General features: G+C 44.6%; 1 protein-coding gene across 1 annotated transcript in view; it reads right to left on the bottom strand.

Annotated features, from left to right (window-relative positions):
* The window catches only part of TBC1D2 (TBC1 domain family, member 2), a 61,105-nt gene extending 57,379 nt beyond the window's left edge, over positions 1-3,726 (bottom strand). The window contains exon 1 of the mRNA XM_006886966.1: positions 3,361-3,726. Within this exon, the coding sequence (XP_006887028.1) occupies positions 3,361-3,726 (366 nt within the window). The remainder of the gene's footprint in view (positions 1-3,360) is intronic.
* Between the last annotated feature and the right edge of the window lie 7,765 nt (positions 3,727-11,491).

Consider the following 11,491-nt stretch of genomic DNA (forward strand, 5'->3'; position numbering starts at 1 on the left):
GATAGTGATAGGATGTTACAAGGTAAAGGAAGTACCTTGATGAGGATGAAATAAGGTAAAGGAAGTAAAGGGTCCAGCATACTCTCTGACACATAGTAGGTGCTCCATTTATGCTCGAGGGTAAAGGAATTGGGAGGTGCTGTGAGAAGGGAGACAAAGACACACACACACACACACACACACACACACACACACACACACACACACACACACACACACACTGCCATCAAATCAGCTCCAGCTCAGTGAGACCCTTCACTGGATTTCTGAGGCTGTAAACCTTTACTGGTGATTCCTCATTTCTCCCTGAGTCAGTTAGCCTGACACATACTACACCATTTGAGCTCCGGTGAGAGGGGAAATGGTTTTAGAATTCTGACCTGGATGAAACCCTAGGGCTAACACTACTTCCTTCTTGCAACATCTCTAAGCGGAGGCACTGAAGCCATGATATGAATGGGGACTGAAAACTATGCACGTGGGAGGGCTAATGAACACCTTGATAATAAAAACGGCATCCATCAGGAGTCTCAGTCCTCTAAGCAAAGTTGTACTCATTAGCCTTGGAAGGTCCAACACCTAATTCCATATCCAGGACCTCTCTGGATCCTCCAGAAGGGATGATCAGTCCTTTTACACATGGAGAAACAAAGGCTCTGATGTCCCTGATGCAGGTGAGCTGGGGCCAGAACTTCTAGACTAGGGCTTTGCTGGAGACTTATCGCTATAAGAAGACATGATGGGCAAACTCTGGTGGCCTAGTGGCAAGAAGCTGCACTGCAATCCCAGAGGTGCGCAGTTCAAATCCACCAGATGCTCTGTTGAAGAAGGAGGGACAATCTCCTTCTGTACCAGTCAGATCCAATTTGATGGTACACACATAAAAAAAATAATTTTTTTAAAAAAAGAAAACATGTAGTTAGTAATAGTAGGACACAGAAGATGGGCAGCTTGTGTGAAGGGGACAGTGAGCCTCACAGAGCCACTCACAGATCAAGACCAGCATGGTCTCACTCACATGAGACTAGCTGCTGAGTTTACCAACCAAGACAAGCTCTATCTTTCAAGAGGCCCATGAGATATGCCCACGACCAGAGGACTCCATTAAAGAGGCCTTGGCTTATCGCAGAGATCGCAAATAAGCTAAAAAAAATGAAGCCCAACAGCTTTTTCTTTCAACTCCTTCCCTGAGAGACCTTCAGTACCTCTTACAGCTTTACCATGGCCTTCATTATAACAAGTTCCAGCTCAAGCTCAAACATCCCATTTTACAAATTTGATAACTGTACATCAAGCACTTACTATGTGTCAAGGACTAGCTAGGCACTGGGGATGCTGTGGTAACCCAAGATACTTGGTGCCTGGAGTCCACTGAGGGTTAGACATAAATCTGATGTCCCTTTATTTATTCCTAATGTTCCTTTATTCATTCATTCATTCACTCATCCCAGTGGATAATGTTCAAGCTCCTCCACCTAATTCACAAATGTCCCATGCTTGGTCTCTGCTTTCTAAGTTTATCTTTTGACCTTCTCTGCCCTCCAGGTTCCTGTGATTTGCCTGGACTCGGGTCTGTGTTGTGTTTTCTTATCTTTACTCATGGAGGCTCTCTCAGTCTAGAATATTACTTTCCTTCTTGTCTTTGGGAAGGATCTATTTTCTCTATTAAGCCTCAGGAGTCTGCCTTTTCTCCATGATGCCCTTCCTGGACAGCCCCTCCTATTCAGTGGAATTATCACATCCTCTGCTATCACTTTTTTTGTGTGTCATATGGCTAACATGTTAGCATGTACCAGTCTCCATACCAGCTTTTCTCAGTAGAGATTGAAAGCTATTAGAATATCAAGTCTGATCTTTCCAGATTCCAATGCTAAGATCAAGGCTGGATACACATACAGATCAACAGGATGTGAAAAGCCAGGTGCTGGAGACTCTACACAGCGCTCAACCTGTGGGAGGGGACTGTGGTCACATGATTTCTAAAATGTCTTCCCAGGCCTGGACTTTCTGGTTTCATTGTATTAACTGAGGCCCCTATATGGGTCATCAGCCCGATCCAGTCAATAATTATACCACGGAATTATACCTGTGGGCTACATCCAGGAGTTTCAAGAGGTGCCAAGTCATATGGATGTGATTGTGAAGGGGTGATGGAGTGAAATGGAAGGGGTGTCTCCTAACCATATTTTTCAATGATGCTCAAAGGAAATCTTAGCCAAGATGTGTCTTTCCAACTAAGTTGTTGCAACTCCTCCTGACAAGGTCACATGATTTTGGTTCCACTCCCCTGAGAATGCATATGTGTTCACTCAACCGACATTTACAGAGCACCACCAGATGCCAAGCTATATGCTAGGTGTTGGACAAGGACCTATAATGTGAGGATGCATATATGTCCTGCTTTAAATCTCACAAGAGACCTAGATTCTGAGAGGTTAAGCAATTTGCCCAGGGTAATACTAGTAAAGCAGGGTACCAGCTAGTAAAACAGCAAGTAGGAACGTTGATCCAGCCTGCTATTTTAAAGCACTTGGTCTTTCCTTTGCTTTAATCTTTCTCATTCAAACATGATGATAAAACAAAATCTGCTCTTCTTTATTGACAGGAGGACTAGTTTGGACATGCAATGATGAAAAATCTGGGTTGATCAGTGAAACCTAAGCGTTTATCTTCCCTGCTGGCATTTCTCAGCATTACCTCCCTCTGGGCAAAATGTCAAGAAAAAAAAATAAATAAAAGTCACAACCCTGGCCTGGTCAGATGACTACAAAGTTTGACTATATTTCAGTTAACAAGTTGGTTAGGTGGGTAGGCAGGCAGGCACTGTTAGGTAGACCCCCAAATAAAAGGTTTCACATAGCACCAAGTTCCAAGATTACTAGAGCCAAAAATTACAGGTTCCACGTGTTGTCTGCACCACTCTCCAGGCACGTGAGCTCTTTAAGACTCAATTGCTTGATCTGTAAAATGGGTTCATCTCTACTGTTTTGCCTACTATACTGATGTGTTGTGAGAATCCAGTAAGAACGCCCTACCTTTGGGTAGGTTGTGACACAAAGCGTCTTTGCATTGGGTTTGCGAGGCTGTAAATCACAATGGGAGAAGAGTGTCCTTCTTGGCCCCGTGGAGCTGACGGTAGATTCGAACCTGCATCCTCGAGTTAGCAGGGCAACTCCCTAAGGACTACGCCACTAGGACTCCTTCAAATGAGAAAAATGTATTAACGAGCTTAGGGAACAAATAGTCTGGGCACACACCTCAGTGACCGCTGCAGGAGTTAATTTACCATGACCGGTCACCCCTGTCCAGCGTGCCCTGGAAATCAACTCTGGCGGAAAAGGAAAGGGCCCTTCCGTTTACCTTGAGAGTAATAACTCGGGTGGGAGTCTTGATTTCAAAAGTCCCCTCTTCGGCGTCGGTCTTGCAGTCGAAGACAGCACTGGAGAGATCGATACTGTCCAAGGGGTTGGCATCCTGCGCGGTCCGCGAATAGTACAGGTGGCATTTCCTCTCGTCGTAGAAGAACCATCGGGATTTCCAGCCCCGGATGGGTCCTTTGCCGCCAAACTTACTCAAATAGCCACAGAGTTTCTTCGTGGTGGCCTCCGGGGATCGGGTGCAGCCCTCTGGCACCTCGGGGAGCGGCACCTCGGGGACTCTAGCAGGCTCTTCGGGCCCGGGAATGGAGGCACTGGACTCCAGCGGGGTCTCCCCAGAGCCCTCCATCGCCACTTCCCCGCAACCCCAGAAAGTCGGCAAGGGCTCCGCCGCCCCAGCAAGTCTCAGCCGGCACTTTCGCAAGGGAGCTACCTGGGCACGGGTGGAGACAGTGGTGGGCCCGCCTCTAGGGGGGTGGCTGAGAGAAGCGACCCGCCCCAGCGGCGGAGACTGCTGACCAGAGTTGGGGTTGTAAGTTACCGGCTCCCGCCCTCCTGACTGTCAGACGGGAGTGCAGTCAGGACACGCCCCCTGACCGCGCCTTTGAAGGATCCCGCCAAGCCCGCCCACTTCCTGTTTTCTAGGCACGCCTCGCCGCCATCTTTACTATGGGCAGTCGTGGTACGGAAGTGGCGCCTGAGACCCGAGGCGTGGCGATACACAGCTAGGCTAATGGAAGTAGAGATGCGGTGAGAGTACATTATCCCTAACAACACCGCCTCGATAACGTGCACGTGTTCCTTCTCTGCAGATGGTGCCTTCTCGCGTCTCTTGGGTCTTTCGCCATTTCCTCTTAGGGCCCGTGTGAGCCACCGTCAGACGGCGCATCATGCAGCCATTGGCCGAGAAGGTTCCACTTCCGGGCGTGCGCGCGGGGCTGATTCAATAGTATTTTCCTTATACTAACTGCCTCCTTCTGTCCTTTGCTCTCCTTGGTCTGCCTTTCAGTCCCCTTGAAGGACCTCGGGAGCCTTTTTTATGCTTCCCCTCTCTGGTCATGTTGCATTGGGCAGCCAGGCTCTGATCGCTGAGCTCTGCGAAGAAAAGCAACCACTCGCGTGCATTCCGGGAATCTAGTGTCACGCATGGGTGTGGTTTGGTTCTGTAAATTGTGTGAATTTTAGGAAGGGGGGGATACGTTTCTAGGGGTCTAAGTCTCACAGTTGTTTGCCGAATCCCACCTCTTAAAACTTTAGCAACTTTGTAGGAGCTCCCAGGATTGTAGTTGAAGGTTGCCACCAGGAAGCATTTCTCACTGGAACCCTGATTCACTGTTGGTGGGAGTGTAAAATGGTGCAACCCCTGTGGAAAGCAGTATGGCGCTTTCTCAAAAAGTTGCAAATAGAGATACCATTTGACCCAGCAATTCCACTACTGGGAATATACCCTGAAGAGACCATAGCTGACATCCAAGCAGATATATGCACACCCATGTTTATTGCAGCTTTGTTCACAATAGCAAGGAGTTGGAAACAACCAAAGTGCCCATCAACAAACGAATGGCTAGAGAAGCTGTGGTATATTCGCACAATGGAATACTATGCTGCATTAAAAAACAAGGAACTCATGCAATATTATTCAAAATGGTTGACTCTGGAGAACATTATGCTGAGTGAAATATCCCAGTCACAAAAGGACAAATATTACATGATGCCACTGTTGTAGAATGGGACTGTCCTTGGGGTTAGGGAGACACTGAGTAAGATGGGTTCAATAATGTATACTGCACTGAAGCAGAGGAGGGAGAGAACCGTCTAAAAGAGAGATGTAACTGGGTATTTCTGTCATCACAGGAGACTAGAGCGAGGGCTGCATGGTGGAGGGGACCTGGGGGAGGGTTTGTAAAACAATGAAAGAATCTTTTCTTTTACTTTTCCATAATTTTTGGACTCATGTACTTATAACTTGTTAGTCAAATTTGTGTCTTCTAGGTTGCAACACCCCCATGATACATCTTCAAGGATATGAACATGTACGGCCAAGCACAATCAATAAGAGTGCATCTGAATTCCAAAATCAATCTCCATAGTAGTCTATGTGTTTCCTACTGCCAAAGGGGCCCTTTAGAGTAGTGAGAGAAGATCTTCACCCTGAAACCCACAGCGTCCCTTTTCAGCAGGAAGTAGCTAAGAGAATACGCCGTCCCCTTTTCCTTATGACTCAGGGTGAAGTCTCTCTCAGGGAGGAGTGATAGGGAATGGCAAAGGATACACTGACAAAGAAGATTAATCAGAACTGGCTTTGACAAGCACTGTGGCATTTGGACAAGAACAAACTGGGAGGAGGGTAGAGAGAATAGTGCAACAATGAATGAGTGGAAGCCCAAAATCTCTGTAAATGTTTATGAAAATTAATAAAATATAATTATAGAAAAAAAAAAGGAAGCATTTCTCCAAAATTCCAGAAGAGCTGTCCTTTCTAGAAATCGAACCCTCCTGATAACATGGACCAAGGGCGTGAGACAAAGTCTCATGCACGCGCTAGCTGTACTTTTTACAAGACAGATTTGTTCTTTTTGTCATTCGTGTTAGCACTGAACAATTCTAAAGCATCAATTATTTGGTCTTCATTGTCCAGCTATCACGTGCATATGGAACATCTGAGAAATGCTATGATCTGAGTAAAGCATATTCCCAAACACGCAAGGGTCTATTTGCCTTTTAGCTTGCTAAAGAGGTCCTAGTCAGCAGATTCACCTTACTTCGATAGGTCATTTCACCTTACCTCAACAGGTCATTTGATTTCTTGACTGCAGCTTCAGTGGGGGTTGGTTGTGGATCCAAGTAAAATGGAATCATTGACAATGTCAGTCTTTTCTGTTAATCATGATGTTATTTGTTGGTCCACTTGTGGTCTTTGCAGTGATTACAACAGTGGATTTAAGCACAGCAGAGAGGGTGAGGTTGGCATGGAATAAAACGATTTTGTTCTGCTGTACAATGGAGTCTCCAAGTCAGAGCTGATTTGATGACACTTAACAATATTCAGATGAGATCTCTTGATTGATTACTCATGATGTCATTCTAAATAAATATTTCTTTACTTGATTTTTTCGCATCCTTACAATCAGCTGTGTCAGACCCATTTGTTACAGCCACTGTGTCTATCTCATTGAGGGTCTTCCATTGGAGGCTTATGTTTTATAACAGCAATAAATAAAGTTCTTTAAAATACATTTCCAAACGGAGGAAAATAGTCAACCCCTAAGAAGAAGCAGATCTGTCATGGAAGACGTGTACTCAGTCTCCTTAAAAGCAAAGATTCTGAGAGTTTGTCTCACCTGCTTTCGACATGTTGTTAGGAGGGTTTTCGGGTGAAGACTTGGAAAAGCTTGGAAAGATGGTGAGCCAGTGAAAGAGAGGAACACTCTCAAGGAGATGGGTTGAGACAGTGATTATAACCTTGCCTTAACCGCAGTGTAGATTGTGAGAATGGTGCAGGATTGGTCAAGGTTTCTGTCTGTTGTAGGTAGATAGGGTTGCTGAGTCAGATTCTGCTCCGTGGCACCTGACAACAACACTGAGGGGTGTTTGTAGGGACCAGGTCAACAAGCCCCAGCTAGGGTTTTGGGTAACAGGATGTCTGCCCACTGGCATTTTTGCTTGTGGATTATTTTTGTGGGCTTTGGTTTCCTTATCTGTAAAAATACGAGCAATGCTATCTCACCATTGTGAAATTCAAAAGATAATGATGGACTTGTTTTGGCTGGTATTCTACAGCTGCTGGCATCCTTGGCTGCACAGTGGTGAAAGTGCTTGACTGCTAATTAAAAGGGCTTTGGTATTGTTATGTACCATCAAGTTGCCTGTCCCTTAGTGACCCTGGGATCAATGGATCTGTACTCTGCTCTATCCTCTGCCTTGCTTGTCATCTCTGATACACTTTCTTCTGTTGTTTCAGTTGCTGTAACAGCTGAACCTAGGGACATAGATGTGTCTGCATTCTTCCATAAATATTTACAGCCTCTAATGTGGGGTCAAGATTGGTGGAAGATCTAGCAACAATCTGCGATATGCAGATGATACAACCCTGTTTGCTGAAACTGAGGAGGACCTGAAGTGCTTGCTGCAGAGGGTCAAGGACTACAGCCTCCAATATGGATTGAGGCTCAATGTCAAGAAGACAAAGATTCTCACTACTGGACCAATTGGCAGCATCAGGATGGATGGTGAAGAGATTGAGATTGTTCACAGTTTCAGTTTGCTTGGCTCCACAGTCAACACTCTCGGCACCAGTAGGCAGGAAATTAGAAGAAGTATTGCCATGGGAAAGTCTGCGGTTAGGGACCTCTCCAAAGTACTGAAGAGCAGTGGTGTCTCTTTGGAGTCTAAGGTGCGTCTGATACAGGCCATGGTCTTTGCTATCACTTGTTATGCATCAGAGAGTTGGACAATGACCAAGGAGGATAGAAGGAGAATTGATGCCTTTGAGCTGTGGTGCTGGAGAAGAGTATTGAGAATACCATGGACGGCTAGGAAAACAAACAGATTCATCCTGGAAAGGGTCAAACCAGGCGGCTCCTTGGAGGCAAGGATTCTAAGGCTCTGTCTAACATACTTTGGACATGTTGCAAGGAGGGACAGGTCCTTGGAGAGGGACATCATGCTTGGTAGGGTGGAGGGACAGCACAGGCCCCCTATGAGGTGGATTGATTCAGTAACTGGGGTAATCGGGATGGGTGTATCGGAGACGGTGCGATTGGCGCAGGACAGAGCAGAGTTTAGGGCTGTCGTACATAGGGTCGCTATGAGTCGCAAGCAACTTGACGGTACATAGCAACAACAAACAACAACAACACTCCCCCATAAGGCAGTGCTGCTCCATCCCTTACAGTTGTTACGAGTTGGATTTGACTCGAAGGCAGTGGGATTTTTATTATCCTACAGCTGCATCACATTTGAGATATGATGTTAGAGAAGAATGCTGAATACCCCATGGACTGCCGAGAGAACAAACATACATGTGTGGGAGAAGGTGCAGCCAGAATGTTCCTTGGAGGCAAGGTTGGTGAAGCTTCATGTCACATATTTTGGGCATGTTAGGGGAGGCTAGTTCTTGAAAAAAAGGACACCATGTTTTGAAGGGTGGAAGGTCAGCGAATTAGAGGAAGACCCTCAGTGAGCTGGATTGAGGCAGTGTCTGCTGCAGTGGATTCAAATATGCCAGGGAGGATATGGATGGCGTAGGATAGGACAGTTCAGACCTATTGTTTATGGGATTGCTGTGACTCGTACTGGACTCAATAATACTTAACAACAATAACAGCTGCACTAATGTTAGCATGTTTACAGCCGTTCTGGAGAAAAGGAAATGAAGATTGGGGAAAATACAACTATGTCATTATAATGTGTGTGTATATATATATACACAAACTCACACACATTGTTGTGTGCCATCGATTCAGAATCGACCAATACTCGACCCTCTGGAGGGTTTTCATCTGCTCACCTTCAGGATTGCAGTGCAGTTTCTTACCACTATGTCTACAATAATACGTAATTATATATAGGATTATAGGAACCCTTGCTGATTTCTATGCATTCATTGCTGTCCTAATCGCTGCTCTTCTGATTCACTCACACTCACTCAAGAGCATAGGGTCAGAATCGGAACTAACAGTTGACCCTCAAGGGAGTTTTATAGAGGCTATAAAGCACACATGAAGAGATTGCCCGCCTTTCGCCAGCAGAATCCTAGTGGATTCCAAAGGCCAGAAAGGCCCCACCCCTTGCTTAGCCTAGCAGCTGCCTTCCAGCTATGCCACCAGAGCTCCCTGGTGCTCTTCCGGTCTGTTCTTCACCGGGTGGCAGAGCTTGGAGGATGGGTGAAGGGAGAGGGTGAAGGAATCAAGGACGATCCAGTGGGGACCTGAAAAGATGGGGTGATGGTGGGCAGAGATCATTGGTGATTCATTCTGTAAAACACAATACATGGAAATGAGCCTATGAACTACAGTGTGAATGGAGAAATTTGTTAAGCACAATGTATATGAATGAAATACAATGCAAACAAATTTTGTATGCAAACCCATGTTGTTGTTGGTTGCCGTCGAGTCGAGCACAATTCAGCGACTCCGTGAACAAGTGACCTAATTCCTTTCTCTATCTCTGTTTCTCCAAGTTCATAGAGTTTCCAGAGGTATGTGGTTTAGGAAGTGGATGACAGTCTTGCGTCCAAACCTGTTTTACAAATGCGAGCTCCACCAAACACTGTCCACATTGGGAAACCATTACGGTATTTCACAACCCAATGGCACAGAAAAAGAAAATAAAACATTGAAAGCAAGAGGTTAGTAGAAAGCGACACCTGGTGGCCGTTGCTGTGTACTGTCCACTATATTTTTGCAGGGTGAGAAACATTTGTCTTAGGGTTTGCCATGAATTGGAGAATTGGATTTGAGCAGATAGAAATGGTCTGTTTTAAAAGATAACAAGGGGAAAAAAAATTAAAAAACGATAACAAGGGATGTTCCTCCATACAACATATTCTAAAGCGGGCAAGTTACTAACTTGAAAATAACTAAAATTTCGAGTTTTTCTTCAACCCATCTATCGAATAGATTTTTCTAGCAACAAAATTACGTATTTATTTGTGTTCAATGTAAGGGATTATTATATCCACTAATGAAATGTTTTGTCTTTTCAGTTACTTGCTGTGCATCTGAAAGTTCCATAATGACTAAAGATGACAGAAGAACACCTTTGAGTTATGGTGTTAGAAAAGAGTACTGAATATCCCATGATTTACCAGAAGAACAAACAAATCTTGTGGAAAGTGTAACCAGGGTGCTCCTTAGAGGCAAAGATGGTGACACTTTGTGCCACATGCTTTGGACATATAGAAGGGGCCAGTCCTTGGAAAAAGACTTCATACTGGAAATGGTGGAGGGTCATTCTAAAGAGACGACCTTCAGTGAGATGGATTGACATAGTGACTGTAACAAAGGTCTCAGGTATATCAGAGATGGTGAGAATGGCACAGGATAAGACAGAGTTCAGATTCATTGTTAGAGGCCACTCACTATGAGTCATAGTCAACCCAATGGCATCTAACAACAACAATGCAATATTATACTTAAGTTATTTGTACTTGTACTTGTCTTCCTTACTTTTTTTACTATGGCATAATTTTACTTCACTGGATGAGTTGTGCAAAGACATCATCCATGAAGAAAGAAGAAGGTCATTACAAAGAGAGGGAAGAAAGAAAAGACAAAAATGGCTATCAGAAGAGACTCTGAAACTTGCACTGGACTGAAAAGAAGTCACGACGATGGGAAGGAATGCTGAGGTCAGAGAGCTGAACAAAAGATTTCGAAGGGCAGCTCGAGAAGGTAAAGCAAAGTATTGTAAGGAAATATGAAAGTAGCTGGAGTTAGAACACCACAAGAGTGGAACATGCTTAGCATTGCTCAAGCTGGAAAAACTGAAGAATAAATTAAAGCCTCCAGTTGCAACCATGGAATATTCTATGGGTAAACTACTGAATATCACAGAAAGCATCAAAAGAAGATGGAAGAAATGCAGAGAGTCACTTTACCAAAAAGAAGTAGTTGACACTGAACCATTTCAGGAATTAGCATCTGATCAAGAACCAATAATACTGAAGGAAGAAGTACAAGCTACACTGAAGGCATTGGCAAAACAAGATTGATGGAATATCAACCGAGGTGTTTCAGGGAACAGATGCAACCCTGGATGTGCTCATCAGTCTCTGCCAATATGGAAGAACACTACCTGGCCAACTGACCAGAAGAAACTCATATTGCCATTTCCCCCTCAAAATGATCCATCAGAATGTGGAAATTATTGAACAGTATCATTAATATCACATGCCAGCAAATCTTTGCTGAAGAGTATTTATAAGGGGGGGGTGGGGGAGGGGGCGGGGAGAGGGATGCAACAATGAATGAATAGAATTCCAAAATCTCTGTAGATGTTCATTGAAATGAAAAATAAAGAAATTAAAAAAGAGTATTTATAAATGGCTTAGAGCAGTATATTAACATAGAATTGCCAGAAATTCAAGTGGGATTCAGAAGAGGCCATGCATA

The sequence above is a fragment of the Elephantulus edwardii genome, unplaced genomic scaffold (assembly GCF_000299155.1).
Source record: "Elephantulus edwardii isolate Elephantulus edwardi_28Jun2011 unplaced genomic scaffold, EleEdw1.0 scaffold00052, whole genome shotgun sequence".
In the NCBI taxonomy this organism is placed as follows: Eukaryota; Metazoa; Chordata; class Mammalia; order Macroscelidea; family Macroscelididae; genus Elephantulus; species Elephantulus edwardii.